Genomic DNA, 15,744 nt, shown 5'->3' with positions numbered 1-15,744 from the left:
CGGCCGGGCTCCATCAGGGGTTGCTCCTCTCCGCGGTGCCCCTCCGTCTCCACATCTCTCTTTTTGCAGCGCTTTCGAGGAATCTCGGAGCTCGGGGCACCGAGGGACTCGCTTGTTCCGCTCGTGGAGGAACTTGCAGCCAGGAGGAACCAGGAGAACGGCGTGAGGGACTAGAAGCAGCCTTGAGGGAAAGGATTAAAAGGCCGGCGAGCTCCAGTCAGCGCTTCCAGCCCAAAGGAGACACGGTTTCCTCATGGCTGAGAGCTCGCCAGCACGCGGGCAGCCCGTTAACTCCGACGCCAACCTCCGGAGGAGGAAATCCCTTGTGTCACCCGGAGCTTCTGCCCACGGAGCTCCACCGAGCAGGGCCCCAGCCTGCAGCTCCAGCGGGAGCCGCCCCAGAGGGCGGCACGGAGACCCGCGGGGCAGAGGGTCCCGGTGTCCCTCGCTGTGGAGGCAAAGGGACGTTGGCACAGGGCTAGAGGAGACCCCGGGGAGCGAGACGGGACACGGGCTGGGCCTGAGCTGGGTTCAGACGCGGAAGCATGTGACGGCCTCGCGCAGCTGGGGAAGAGGTGAAGGGAAACTTGCCCTGCTGCTCCGGTCTGAATTCAGCTCAGCTTTAAGCCTACGATTAAGTCTCATTTACTTCAGGAGGATTTATGAGTGCATTTAATTGCCTCGCTGAATTGGGATGGAGTCAAGTACGCTTTCTAAACGCTTCGTCAAGCTGGGACCTGAGCAATTAGAAGGGATTGATGCTGCCGGTGGAGGGAAAGCCTCCGCTTCAGCCCGTGTTTCGTTAACACGGGGTGGTTGGGGGGCATGAGGGCCCCCACGGCAGAGGGGGTGGGAGACTGCGGCGCCCTCCCGGGGGAGATCCTGGTGTGTCACGTCCACCCTCAGCAGGTCTCCCCACGGCCGGAACGACCACCTCCGTGCGAGAGGGGACTGCGCCTTGCTGGCACCGTGCCACGGGGCGCGGAGGATTCGGGTCACCGTGGCCGGGGATTTGGAGGCGCGGGCTCGGCGCTGGCGGTAATCCCTGGGGACGCTCTGCAGCCGGGCTGAGCCCGCCTGACGCGCCGGGCCGGCGGCTCCGTGTCACCGCGCCGGGCTGTTCAACGCTCTCAAAGACGGCGTGAAAATGGACTTTGCGTGGAGCTGGGCATCCCCAGGAGCGGTGACGGGCAGGGGCTGGGAGTGGGAACGGTAGCATGGAGGATGAGAAGAGCCCTGGGCAAATAAAGACCATTTTTGGGAGCTTTGAAAGATTTTTTTATGAGAGCCATTTCCTACAACACGCTGCAACAGCCCTTTCCAGCACGTGCCCTTCAGGGCAAAGAGACTGAGTAATAAATCGCATTTTTTCAATAAATAGAAAAAGGCCTGAAGTGACCAAGATCAGCGTTTCTTTGCCCGAAAGTGTTCAGGCTTGCAGCTCTTGGCACCTTCTCCATTAAAGGGGAAAGGGAAAAAAAAAAATTCACCAAGAAGCGGCAACCGCCCTCCCTGCCTGGCGCAGGCGGTTGCTCCGTCCCCAGCAGATGCCCCGCGGGCTGGGCTGGGGTCCGGTGAGGGGACGGAGCGCGTCAAGGCTCGGGGCAGGAGCCCCCACGGCTGGGGCTGCTCGGGGCGATTAAACCCCGGTCGCGCACCGCGGGAGGGCGGCCGCAGCCGGGAGGGGTGGAAAAGCTTCGCAGGGACGCGCCGGGGAGACCCGCCGTGGCTGGTGCATCTCGCTGTGGTGGGGAGCAAGGAGTCCCCGAGGGAGCCCCACAACCCCCAAATTTAGGGCAAATGCAACCCCAAAACCAGGGTTCCAAAGTGGCACCAAGGTGGGGACAGCGGGAGCCAACTCCCCCCGCCCGGCTCCCCGCTGGCAGCGGGAATTGCAGCGGAGCCGGGTCAGCGCTGGCCCAGGGGACGGCGTCGGAGCAGGGACCCAGCCGGGACGATGAGGAGGATGAGGAGACATCCCGGAGCGAGCGGAAGATCCCTCCCGGAGCCGCAATGAAGGCACGGGAGGCGGCGGGCGGGGTCGCTGCATACATTCTCCTTTATTGTTAGCACACCACACACCTTCCTCTTGGCACTTATTTTTATGTATTTCTTTCAAATAAAAAAAACACACACATGCACGCTGCGCGGTGCCGTGCTGCGCCGAGGCGCGACCGGGTGAGATCGCAGGGTAGTTTTACATCTTTTTTTTTTTTTTTTTTTTTTCTCTTTCCTCTTTCTCTCTTCTCCTCCTCTCACCTCCCTACCTTTATTTTCTTTCAAGCGCGGTCAAGCGTCATCACTTCCAAACCAGACAAATAAATTAAAAAAAAAAAAAAAAAAAAGAAAAAAAAAATTACTACTTTAAAAAAAAACCCGACTGCCTGCGGCTTTGGGAATGTGCCAGTAGCTCCCACACCAGCTGCGCGCGGGGAGAAGGGATGAGTTTTGTGAGGGTTTGGTTTTGTTTTTTTGTTGGGGGTTTTTTTTTTGGTTTTTTTTTTCTTGAAAAGGACAGTATTATCTCTTTTTTCTTTTAATATACTACAGCCTGAAATTCAGTGCAATAGATACAACTACAGTGCAGGTAATGAACTATACAAAAGTCGTCCTAACCATGTACAAGCGTTTTTAGTCGCTATAGAAACTATACCTTTGCATCTGTACCTTTTTGTATACATTATACAGTGTGAATATACTCCAAGAATATTTACAGTACGTTGCTTGTCAAATCAGAAACGCTATAACTTAAATGTCTACTATTAACAACCATTGAACAAAAATATATATAATATAAATATCTTCCAGTCTATACACAGAGCGGGAAAGGGATGTGTCCGCGTGACGCTGGGGTTGGGTGAGTCCGGGGCCGGAGGTGGCAGCGATGACGATGCAGGGGTGGGGGGGGGTGTTGCTGTAGTGTGTGGCAAATATTGCCGAGATTAACCCCCCCCACTCAAAAAAAAAAAAAAAAAAAGAGAGACACCCCCCCGCCCCCGGCCCGGCTTCTCCTCTTCCCCTCCCGGCCGAAATTCAGGCAGAGGAGAGGAGCCGGCGCTCCGGGATATCGGCCTTTCCCACCGCTCCGTCCTCAGCACAGGGAAATTCCCCTTCGCGAACCCACCGGGGGCTTGAAATCAATTAGACTGCTTTAAAAAACAACTCCGTTTCGTTTTTGTTTTTGTTTTTGTGTTTTTTTTTTTTAAAAAAAAAAAAAAAAAGAAATCGTTGGTTTAGATTTAGTCAATTTACGTGATTTTTTTTTTTTCCCCCTACGATTAGAACGTTAAAAAAAACCAAAACAACCGTAACTCTCCAGCTTTAAAAACTTCCGCTACGTGATTTCTCGTTAAATAAACTATCGCGTCGTTAAAAATGGGAGCCGCCCCTCCCGCTGGCGGAGGCTGCGCGGTCGGTTTGTAAAACAGCCATTGGCTTTGAAATCCTGGACGCGAAACCAGCTAAAAAAAAAAAAAAATAATAATAATAAATCGTTCCTAGCAGAAAAAAAAAAAAAAACAACCCCAAAAAATAATAAAATAGGTCAGTCTGTCCCCGATAAACCCGGGGGGAGTCTGGAAAAGGGGGTGTCTGCATGAGAGCCGCCCCCCCGCGCTCCCTCCGTCCTGGTTTCTGTACAAAAGATTTGAAAAAATAAAACCCAAAACTCAGGAGAGAAGGTGGGGCCGGGGGGGGCCGCGGCGGGGGTTAGACCTGGGAGTCGGCGCCCAAGCTGTGAAACTCGTCCGGGGTTTTGTCGCTCTGGCTCGCTCCCCCCTGCCGGAAACCCGAGGCGATCTCGTCGAAGGTCCGACCCTTTGTCTCCGGCACCTTGAAGTAGGTGAAGATGAAGAAGAGGACGAGCAGCACCGTGAAGATGATGAAGACGTAGGAGCCGCAGAGTTGCTGGGAAGGAGGAGAGAGGAGGAAGGGGGTGAGCGCAGGGATGGAGATGGTGCTCCAGCACCAGTGGCGGGAGCAGAGCGATGGACCACGGCTGAAGGACCGGGATGGTCCAGGACCTGCTTCTCCTTCCCTCCCAGAGACACCTCAAGTTGGAAGGAACCCATGAGGATCATCAACTCCCTGCTCCTTCCCTAGATCCGGGCCCCATCCCTCTTCCCCAGGGGTGTCCGCCCAACCAAACCATCTCAGTCCGGGTTTTGGGGCTCAAGAGAAGTCACACAACCCCAGCGGTGCCAGGGAAGGCTCGGCACCCCCAACCCCGTTCCCACCAAGAGCATCAGGAGATGATTACCGCGATGTACTGGAAGCCCATGCCCACGATGAAGTTCGAGGTCCAGTTGGAGAGGCCGGCAACAGCGAAGGCAGCGGGACGAGGGCCTTGGCTGAACAGTTCTGCCACGATAAACCAAGGGATGGGGCCTGGGCCGATCTCAAAGAAGGCCACGAACCCGAAGATGGCCACGATGCTGAGGTAGGACATCCAGGGCATTTGGTCCTAGGCCGAGGGAGAGAGAGAAGGTTGGTTCTGGGAAGGGGGAACGAAGCATCTGGCCGTCCCAGATGATGAGACTCAAGCCAGCGTGGTGCTGGCAGAGGTTCCTCCAGATCGGAGACCGGATTTCTAGGACCTCGAGAGAGATGTGGGTGGTGGGAACCGCTCAGCCATCGCCTCTACGAGGACAAGTCTTTCCTCTTCTCCACCCAGACCTCCCCCTCCAAGCCACCGCGGCGAGGGACAGCGCGCAAGACCTCCTTCCTCCCAGCCCACCCGTCTCCTCAACGCCTGCCACTCACCAGCAGCGTCAGTGCAATGGTCATGAGCACCGCACAGCCCGCCATCCCCGCCAGGCCGATGAGGTGGAGGGTCCTGCGTCCAGCTCGTTCCACCACGAAGAGCTGTGGGATGGAGACAGGCGTCCATCAGCACCTCCCCAGCCCGAGGGAAAGCCCCTTTCTCTCCACCTTCCCTGGCGAGAGCTTGGTGGGCCAAAACTCACCGAAACGACCGTGAAAGCCGTATTCACCACACCGGAGCCGATGGTGGCGTAGACGGGCTGCTCCACACCAGCCTTCTCGAAGATGCTGGTGGAGTAGTAGAAGACCTACAAAGGGCAGAGATGTCAGGCCTGGCATCAATCCACCAGGTGATGCTGACCCGGAGCCGGCACAACCCAAGTTCTGGGTGAAACACGCTGAGCGCACCACCTCTGTCCCCCCCAAAACTCACCGCGTTGATCCCCGAGAGCTGCTGGGAGAGCTGCAGGACAATCGCGATGAGGATGGGCTGGCGATACATGGGGGAACGGAAGAGCTCCATTATGGTGACCTTCTTCTCCCTCATCATTTGCCGGCTCTCCTCCTTCATCTCCTGGAGGTCGCTGCTGACGTCCGTCGTGCCCCGCAGCTTCTTGAGGACTAAGGGGAAGAGGTGGAGTCAGGAGCAGCTGAGGACCCTCCTGCGTGGTGGGACGAGCTCGGGGACGGGGGTCACTCACCGCTCTTGGCTTTGTTCTCCTCGTTGCGGTTGATGAGGAGGAAGCGGGGGCTCTCGGGGGCGAAGGGCAGGATGATGCACTGCAGCAGGGCAGGGACGAAGATGAATCCCAGGAGCAGCGGCCAGAGCGAGTCGTTTCCCATGATCAAGTCCAAACCGAACACCTGAGGACGAGAGGGGTTGAGCCACCCTTCCCCAGCTCAAGTTGGGCCCAACTCTGCTGCCCACGGGTGCACTACAGGCTTGGACACCCACCAGAAGGGCACGGACAGCTGTGCTACTTCCAGGTGACCAACAGGCATCACGTGATGATGCTGCGCATCCCAATCCCAGCATTCCTGCTCCTGCTGAGCTCCATGTCCCCCCCTCCAGCCCCAGCTCCTTCTGAAGGACCATGCGGGTCCACAGCACGGGCAACGCTCTGCACTGCTGTGCTAAACCCCATCCCCTGCAGACCCTGATGAACATCAGCATCAACCCCCTCCCCAGCTGGTTCTCCGGCACTCACCTGTGCGATGAGGATGCCCAAGACGATGCCGAGCTGGTGGAAGGTCCCCAGCGCGCCCCGCAGTGCAGTGGGTGACACCTCCCCCACATACATGGGCACGAAACCAGTGGTGAGGCCGGAATAGAGGCCAATAATGAAACGGCCGAGGATGAGCATCTCGAAGGAGAGCGCCATCTTGGAGAAGCCCATGAGGACAGCGGACACGAAGGCAAGAATGTTGGACATCAGCATGGAGTTGCGCCTGAGGAGGGAAGGGAGGAGGGTGAGGAGGACCACGGGGGTCAGAGAGGCTGAAGGGGTGTCAGGAAGACCCAAACATCAGCTCTTGGCAGGAGGGAGGTGTCTCTGGGATGCTGGGGTGGGGTGAGGCTGCTCAACGCTCCCATCGGGGTCCACCATGGGTCCACCACCCTTGGTGCTCACCGTCCGAAGCGATTGACAAAGAGCCCCACGGAAAAGGATCCGATCATGCCTCCGACGGAGAAGATGGCGACTGAGAGGGACCAGAGTGTGGTGAGGGTGGCAGGGCTGATGGGCTCCTCATATCGGTACAGCCAGGTACGGTTGTAGAAGTCCTCAATCACCTATGACAGCGCAAGGAGAAACGCAACCATGGGTTAAAACCATCTCCATTTCATCCGTGCCACCAGTGTTACGAACTGCCCGGCCTCAGCCCAGCCACCTACAGACCCTTGGCTGGCGAGCGTGGCTCACAAGACGATGCATCATGGAGCCGGGAGCCGCCCAGCCGCCGGGCCAGTGGCTCGGCTCCAACCCAAGGGAGGAAACCTGATGGGATGTGCAGGGGAAATGCAGACGGACAGGTTCTGGTCTCGCCCTGCCGAGACTTGGCGTTGCCAAAATACCTCTTTTGCCTCGCCAGGCGGGCATGGGGAGGTCACGCTCCTCCCCGGGGCACGGGAGGCGGGCAGGGATGTCTCCATCCCCAGAGGAGAAGCAGCGCAAAGGGGGAGATGGCAGAGATGCTGGAGGAAGGTGAGGAAGACAGCAGGGTTACCTGGGCTGCTGGAGGTGGCCAAGATCAATTCCCATCTCCCCGGACACTCCCTTGAGCTTAATTTCTAGGGTTTTTTTCTGCAATACTTCCATAACGCAATACTTCTGCAACACTGCAATGCTGCTGCAATGCTAACGTCCGAGACGGGTGCTCGTTTTTAGTTACCGTCTTTGCTGAACACCCTTTTTTTATCTTTTTTTTTTTTTAATGTCTTTTTAAAGCCACTGCTGAAAGCTTCAAGTAAGTTATTTAAGGGTCATCCGTACCCAAAACAAAAGAACAAAGGGCTCGATAACCTGCCCAACCAGCCGATCTCTGGCTGGAAAGAGCAGAGACTTCACGCAAGCTGCTGCTGGACATCAGGTGGCTCAAAGACCTCGCAGCTTCAAAGGGCTTCGCCCACGCTCAGCTCCTGATTAAGCCTTTGCACAATCGCGTTTCGTTTTCTAGTTTTTCTCCTCGCTTCAAGCGCAAACGAGAGCCCCTGGCAGAGGCAGCGCAAGAAATACACCCCGTGCTTCACTATAAATTTCAATAATGTAATTATTATATTTTTTTTTTTTTTAAGTTGTTCCTTTTACGAAGCCCCTAAATCATCAGGATTTCAATATTTAAGCGATTTCGTTTGCCTCCTGCTTCACCTGGAGGTTTTGATGCTTTGGGGGCTTTTTCTCCTTTTCCTAACATCACCAAAAGAAATAACTGATATTATTATTTGGAGACCCCAGGCCTGGCTCAGGCTCTGGGTGGGGGTAAGCAGATCTCCGCGCACACACCCCACCAAACCTTGCGGTGCTCTAAATTCCTCCCTAGCGTCCCAAAAGCCTCCAGCTCTCTCCCCTTGAAGCAGGCGGGGGGGAAAAAAAAAAAAATATCAAGTCTAGTGACAGCGGATGCCCCAGCGCTGGCTGACCTACGCTAGGCTGTGCTCTGGCTTATCAAAAAATAACACCCAAACACCCCCCTCCCGGCCCCCTTTCCTCCTGCAAAAAAAAAAAAAAAAAGGGTGGATGGAAAAACCCACCGTGAGCCGGCTGTTGGGAGAGGAGGAGATGAAAAATTACGAGTTGAAAGCGAGAAGCACGACAAAGAGTAATTGCATTGTCCAAAAGTTAGGGGTTCCCCCCCCCCCCCCGCCCCCGCCTCTTCTCTCGCCCTCATTTCATTTCAGCTGAGTGTTTTTACCAGCCCTCGCCCAGTTTCGGGCCGTCCCCTCCACACATCACGTCTGCAAACACCCCACAGACACCAAGCCGCTGTTTCAGCAGCGGGGAGGACTATATTAAGAGGACCACAAAACCGGCGCGCAGCCCGCCGCGTGAGAAAGGAGCGTTTCTGCCAGGCGCCGGCCACGGGGCGCTGCTGCCAGCAAAGGCCGCGGCGCGGCACCGCTGCAGCCAGGGGGATGATGCATCCCAGTCCCAATCCTGCGCCCCAATCCTGTATCCCAAGCCCTATCCTGCAGCCCAGTTTAGCCCGATGCGTCTCCAGCCTGCACCCTGATGCATCCCAATCCTGTATCCCATCTCCAATGCATCCCAAGCCCAATCCTGCGCCCCAAATTATCCCGATGCATCCCCATCCAAACCCTGCACACTGATGCATCCCAATCCCGCATCCCAATGCATCCCCATCCCAATCCCACACCCCGATGCATCCCCATCCCAGCCCCAATGCATCCCAATCCCACGCCCCAATGCACCCCACTTTAGCCCAACCCTGCGCTCCAATTTATCCCGATGCATCCCCATCCTGCACCCTGATGCATCCTCATTCCGATCCTCTATCCCAGCCCCAATGCACCCCCATCCCAACCCTGAGCACTGATGCATCCCAATGCACCCCCATCCCAACGCTCCCCCCCTCAATCCTGCACCCCAATCCCACGCCCCAGTGCGTCCCCACCCTTAAAGGTGGGATGAACCCCCGTGTCCAGAGCATCCTGCTACCCAGTACAGCACCCACCCTGCCTCCCCTCGTGCCCCCCTTCCAGAGCACCCCAAATCCTTTCCCCCTTCAGTTCCGCATCCCGAACGCAGCGTCACTCACCGGGTGACTCACTCCTAAAATACAAAGCCTATCCCTGGCCCAAGCCCCAAGGGTTTAATCCTAAAGCACAAGGGAAACTGAGGCAACACCCATCAGGGGGTCTGTAGGAACCGGAGCTCAGTGCCGGGGGAAGACCCCAGCTCAGCTGTGGTCCCTGCCCACGTCACCCAGAGCAGCATCTCCTGGGTCAGGGGAGGAAGGAGAAAAGCCCTTCAGCCACAGGGAAACGACAGGCATCCTTGGGATGCGGGGCCGGGCTCCGACGCACAGTGGTAATTACAGAGCACCCGTTCCCCACGGTGCCGGAGCTCGGGGAAAAACGAGGGCAAATGCCAGAAAGGAGCTCCTCAGCACGCTTCCAGGGATTTCCTATCTTGACGCTGTTTCAAACACTGCTCCCATTGCCCGTCTCTGGAGCAGGATGCTCACGGCCAACCGAGCACGAACGTCGGCAGTGCGGATCAGCCCAGGGGAAGGCGAGCACGGGCCAGGATTTTTCAGCAGGGCGATGCTTTCGGCAGACGGACACGTGCACCACGGCCGCGGGTGCAAGCACCGAGGCTGCTGGATGGGAGTCGCAGCCTCCGCTGTGTAAAATCCTGCTCCTAACGCAACGCCTCAAATAAAGGCAATTTGCATCTTTTTTGTTCTTTCCAAGCTGATAGGCGTCTGGGAAGTTTTTGCATGGGGTCTTCTGTCCCACAGGGAGTTTTTCCCAACACTTGAGGTGAGATTTTGCGGCCCATTCGCCGGTAATGGGATTAATAATCTCGCGGCGTGAATCCTGCCTTGGTGGTTTTAATTATTTGGGATGGTGCACCAGAGGCCGCGATGATGCTCGGGGACGGGCTCTGCTCTCACGCAGCAGCAGCTGGACCCCGGTTTGTCTTTCCACACCTCGCCCTGGCAGCGGAGCTTTACCCAGGGCACATTGTGAGCACCACATGGGATTTCCGAGCTAACATTTCCAAGCCTTTAAAACCTCCAAAAACCACGTAATTTGGGGAAAGTCAAGTTTTTCAAGGTTCCCATGTACCTACCAGTCGCTGGAGGGTCCTGGCACTACACTAGGGGAAGGCGCAAGCACCTCCTGTGGTCATTTCCCCCCTCCAAGACAACTCAAATCCTAATTAGTTTCCAGACCTTTGCTAAGAGCCGAGGTTAAAAATTACGCCGGTCCCACCCAGAGAGCATCCTGCACGCGTTCCTGGGATTCTTCCCGGCAAAAACGCTAAGCGAGGAAGAAACTAATTCTCCTGGGAAGGCGGGAGCTAAATAACTCCCTCGCAAATCCCATTACAGGCAGTAAGCTGCCTAGCGGGATGTACTATTTTAGCCGGGCTGGCAGCAGATGCAGGTTTGTTTTCGGGTGCGGGGTTGGGGGGGGGTGTGTGTGTGGAATTTCGCTACGGCGAAGTTGCTCGGCACATGCTCACCTTTTGCGGAGCGTTGATAACGCCAGTGTTGTAGCCGAATTGCAAGGAACCCAGCACCGCTCCTCCCACGGCGAGCATCAGGCGAGCCGTCATCTGCAGGAAAAGGGGGAAGAAAACAAAAAAGAGGGGTTAAACTTGGGGTCCCGGCTATGCCCCCCCCCACTGGAGAGGCCCCCCAGTGCTTCTCCCTGGCAGCTGTAAGAGGAGGAAGGACGCTCGTAAGGTTGGGAGCACAAATATCCATGATAAAAGAGAAAAACTTGCTTTTTTTTTTTCTTATGGCATCCACATGGGCTAAGGGAAAAAAAAATAATTAAAAAAGATACTGGTTTGGGCTTAAATAAAAAAAAAAAAAAAACACAACTGTTTGAGGATTCCAGGAATTTTTTGCCTGCGGAGTGGGGCAGGAGGTTTTATCTGGGCTCGCAGGGTCCCCTCCAAGGGCTACACGTGACACCCAGGCAGCACGCCAGCACGAGATGCTTTTGGGGACGCCACGGTGACACCGCCGGCCAGCCAAGCATCGTCCCGGCATTGGTGCAAGGATGCCCTGGACAGCCACCACTAATGAAGTTTTTGCATCGGAGCCTAATTAACAGTCGCTAAGCAAAATCCCGGCTATTTGGCAAACCCTTCGCCCGCCTCCTCTTCCTCCCGCTTAAGCCAGAGCGACAATCGGAGCCTTGTTTGGGAGCGGGGTCAGGGCAGGCCAGTGCTTGGGCCACCTTCGTTAACAGACCAATTATCCCAGGCAGGAGATTTTCCCGGTGCTCAGCTCCGAGAACCAGGATCCGACATTCCCAGTTAATCAGCTTTGGGATGATCCACGTGAAATTTATAAGCCCCTTAATTTGGGGGGCTGGGCTCTTCCCGGTTATCCCAGGTACCGGTGCATCACCCCAACCCAGGGATGCTCCCCCAGGATCCCAAGGGATTGGTGCCGGTCAGACACCACCCAAACGCAAACGCAACCCCTAAATCGGGAGGGCTAATTGCAAAGCACACACCAAAAAAAACCAGGTATTTTCTTATTTAAGAAGCATTTCTTTTTTTTTTTTTTAATAAAGAATATAAATAAATACAAATGAGTGCTGCTCCCTGACCTCGCCTCTCCGGCCAAGCTGCCTCCCCCTGAGTTAAAAGTTTGCAGGGAAAAAGCAACAGGGAATAAAGCCAGCCCCGTTAATGAAGCTCATTAATTAGGCTTGGCCCCAACACAACTGATCGGGGAGGTTTTGGCACTTGGTTTCGGTCGGCGCTTCTGAAGAAACCCACCCCGAGAAGAAAATGCCCCGCTCAGGAGGGCACAAACAGGCTGGACAGCTGCTGGTATCCCAGAAAAATATGGAAAAAGCCCCCAAAAAAATCCAAATTCCTGACTCTGACCTTATCCATCCACCCACTGCTCCGCAAAACTGCAACAGGCAACACTGGGAATGCCAAAAGCTTGAATAAATGTTGTTTAAAAAAAAATTATTTTTGCTCTTCGGGTTGTTTGGAGGAATTTTTTTTTTTGTCTTTTGGGGTGATTTTTCTTCGCTTTTTAGGTGCTATCCCTCGCTTTTTCAGGGTAGCAATTTTTTTTTTTTTTTTTTTTTTTTTTTTTTTTGGTACTTTGCATCGCTAAAGGCCAGCTCGCCCAGCCCGGAAAGCCGATGGGCGATCCCCCACGTAGGGCGAGTGGGCAGGGGAGTCACAGCAGCAGCGCCGCAGGGATAGGGATGCATCACACCGGCATGAATGAACTTTGCTCCAGGAAAGCAGCAGGTAGCAACACCTCCTCGCTCCAACACCAGCCACTACCCCACGAAGAATGAAATAATAAAGTTACTTCTGCAATTCTAACCTCTAGGAAGAAAAAAAAACAAAACAACAAACTTAAACTTTGAACCTTTAGCAAAACAAAAAAAAATAAATGATATTTCTATTAAACTCCAGCAGCTTGGAGAGGCGAAGGGACAGAGTTGGTAGGAAGGCTGCCGGCATTTTTGGAGGCTCTCCCCGGGCAGGGTCACTGTGAGTCAGCTCCTCCTGCTCCCTTCGAGCTTCCCAGTTCCAAACACGCTGCCCGGCCCGATCCGGGAGCCTTTCGGCTTTAACCTCGCCATTAAAGGAGAGGCTTAAGATGGCGAGTTAGGGAGAGGAGAGAGAAAAAAAAAAAAAAAAAGTTGATTTTTTAAGGGCAGCCTTGCATGGGAAACTGCTGCAAAACCACGTGCAGGGTTTGTTGGGTTTCGGGTTGTTTGGTTTTTTTTAACTGCTTGCAGAGAACAGCAGCTTTATTTGGAGTTTAGGGGGGGGGGGGGAAAAAAAAAAACCAAACACAAAACAACAGACCCAACATACTTCCCCTTCTTGCTTTTGTGAAATAAACTTACTCACAGCCAGGAGAAATCCAACACTCCTGGCTTTTTCCCTACTAACTCTTATGCCTTATAGGAAGATGAGCGCAGCACTTGTGATTTTAATAAATTCATTTGGGTTTTTGGTGCTTCCTGCTTCCTTCATTGCTCAAATGCGGAAGCTGGGACGTTTGGACTAGATACCGACCCGTGGGGTAACAGCAGCCCCCCCAAACCCACAGCGGGCTGCGTTTGGCTTTACAGCTTATGTTTTTACCCCTTTTTTGTTTTTCCTTGAACACGGAAGGATTTCAGGATGCTGCCTGCCTCATGGAACAAGGAAATGAATAATCCCTTTAAAAAAAAAATAAAACAAAAAGTGTCCCAGGAGGGAATTTCAGGAAAACGCACGTTTAAGAAGAGCGCATAAAAGTTAGCCAGGAAGCTTTAACGAGCATCCCGGGGGCTGATTGCAAGAAGTCCCATCCTGGGATGGATGCAGGGAGTGACGGCGGGGAGGGGGGGGTGCAGCCTTGCAGCATCGTGCACGCTTGTTTGCACACTTGTGCACGCTTGCCGGAGTGAAGATAACCGGATCCGGCCATTGCCCGGGATAAGACGACTGTGCGCTGGCTCCCAGCCCAGGAAAATCTTACGCACCCACCGAGGGCCGGGTAAAACCTGCTCCTAAAGCCACGGCATGTGCCACAGCGCCGGCGTTTACCAACGTTGGGGGGGGTGTGGGGGGGTGGTTTGGAGCCAAAAAGTGGGGGGGGGGGGTAAGAGCGACAGCATGGGGATCAGCCAAGATTTTGGGGGGGGGGATTATCGGCGTGTGAGAAAACTCGCAGTGACGGGAAGCGGAGTCAGAGCGGCATTATTTTATTTATTATTTTTCTTAAAGGTCAGCCGGGGACGGCGACACGAGCACTCCGAGTGTTGCAACAACAAGAGTGTCTGCGACGAGCCCGGGAGATGTTTTCGCATGCAAAGAGCTGGAGCAGCCCAGCTCCGTGGGCAGAAAAGCATCTCCCGCTTCAATAGTATTAAATATTAAATTTAAGGGTGGAGGGATGAGCTCATCCCCCACCTCCAGCACCCCCAGCATCCCCGCTTCAATTAAAAAAAAAATAAATAAATCCCTTTCTTCCTTGCAAGATCCACTCTGGATTTAAGCAGCGCCCATGAGAGCGCAGCAAATTGTTCCTGCAATTAATTACCTTAAAATAAATTAATCATTTCTAACCTAAATTTATCTAATGGAGCAGTTATTAAGACGGAAAAGCAGAGGGAGCGTGTCTCTGGCTCCATTTCGGTAGCCGGGAGTTAAGCCCGGCCGGCAGCGCATCAGATTTCTTCGTTACGAGAGCAAATTTCTTTTTAATTCCTGCCCCCATCGACGCGCTGCCGGCCGTCACGTTCCCGGCTCCTAGCCCCAAACGCACACGTCCCCCCTCAAAAAGCGGTGCTGAGGTAGAGCCAGCTTTAAATAAAACAATAAAAAAAACCCCTAAATTATATAAAATATACGTTTAAGTTTTTTTAAAAAAAGCACCCAGTATTCCCAAAGCTAGGAGGGGAAAAATAAGGAGTTGTTTGCTGGGGGGAAAGATAAGGGGAGTCATTCCCGTAACATCTTTCTTTGGAATAAAATTATTATTTTTGGTTTTAATTACGTGTTGCCCGGCGCTTTACGGTGCCAGGGAGCGAATTTTTTTTTTTTTTTTTACTGCCTTCCCTGGAAAAAATTAAAAAAAAAAAAGCCTACATACTTGAATAAATCCCAAAACACTCCCAGGAGGGGAATATTTTGGGGGGCAGCATCCCCAGGGGAGGCTGGGACAAGCGAACCCCGGGGTCTAACGTTAATGACCCCGCCACAATTAACTCACCTTCCTCGTTCAGGGCCTGACGTCGCATCACTTTATTATTATAAAACAATTTACTGGAGGCACGTCGAGGTGCTGGGAGGACTCGGCTGCTGCCAACCGGCCGAGTGAGTTTATGTTATTTAATAATTCAGTTTTCGTGAGTAAATTGATGGAAATTGGGTCAAAATGGTGCAGGGAGCTCAGGCTGCGCCGCGACCCGGCCGGACCTCGGCAGGGCCGGGGGGGGTCCCGGGGGTGTCCGCACCCCCCCACCCCCGCGGTGTGTGACACCCCCAAAAGCAAACTCAGCACTTTCAGGGCCTTGTCGCCTTTTCCCCACTCCCATAAACGGGGCCAAAAGTGCCTATTTTTAGCTCTTCCCTCTGCGTTTTTTCGCCTCAAAGGGGTTTTTCACCCTAAAACTCCTTCCCGGGCGCGCCGCGAAGCGCCGAGGCTGCGGGGCGGGCTGTTCCGAGGTGTTTTCTGAGGTAAAATTTTTGTTAAAAAACGGGGTTTTTTTTTGTTTTGGTTTTTTTTTTGCGCGCGGCGTCGCCTGCCCGCGCCTGCCGCCGGCGCCGGACGCCTTGAGGCGGCCAAACGGCGCCCGGTTGCCCTCTCTCCCCCCGCTCCAAAACCGGATCGGCGGCGGCGGACCGCCGCTCCTCGGGTTGTGTAACGCGGTGCGGGAGGGGGTGGGCTGCGGGATGGGGCGCGGGGCGGGGGGGGGATGGCGCGGCGGGTCGGGCGGTCGCTCACCTTGCTGCCGGTGTCCATGGCGGCCCCGGGGCGGCGGCGGGGCGGGCGGCTGGCCGGGGGGGGCGGCGGAGCGGCGCGCGGCGGAGGAGCGGAGCGGTGGCGCGCGGCCGCGGCGGGGGCATTGAAGCGGCTTAAGAGCGCGGGGCGCGCGGGGGGCGCGCGGCGGCGGCGATCGGCGGCGCCCATTGGGCGGCGGCGGGGGAGGGGGCGGGGCCCGGCGGCGGCGGCGGGAGGGGGGGGCGTGGAGGGGAGGCGGGGCGAGGAGGGGCGTGCGCGGGGGTGTGGGGGGGGCGCGCGGGGGCG

At 55.1% G+C, this 15,744-nt stretch overlaps 1 protein-coding gene across 1 annotated transcript; it reads right to left on the bottom strand.

Annotated features, from left to right (window-relative positions):
• Positions 1-2,040: 2,040 nt before the first annotated feature.
• Positions 2,041-15,514, bottom strand: SLC2A1 (solute carrier family 2 member 1). The gene is made up of 10 exons (XM_054222802.1): positions 15,442-15,514; positions 10,473-10,565; positions 6,393-6,553; positions 5,970-6,210; positions 5,463-5,625; positions 5,195-5,382; positions 4,965-5,069; positions 4,762-4,863; positions 4,259-4,462; positions 2,041-3,906 (listed from the first exon to the last, which is right to left on the bottom strand). Exons 1-10 carry the CDS (start codon positions 15,457-15,459, stop codon positions 3,709-3,711), a joined length of 1,473 nt encoding a protein of 490 aa, XP_054078777.1. The 5' UTR covers positions 15,460-15,514; the 3' UTR covers positions 2,041-3,708.
• Between the last annotated feature and the right edge of the window lie 230 nt (positions 15,515-15,744).

Source organism: Rissa tridactyla, chromosome 16, assembly GCF_028500815.1.
Source record: "Rissa tridactyla isolate bRisTri1 chromosome 16, bRisTri1.patW.cur.20221130, whole genome shotgun sequence".
NCBI lineage: Eukaryota > Metazoa > Chordata > Aves > Charadriiformes > Laridae > Rissa > Rissa tridactyla.
This window is presented reverse-complemented; position numbering and strand designations above follow the sequence as displayed.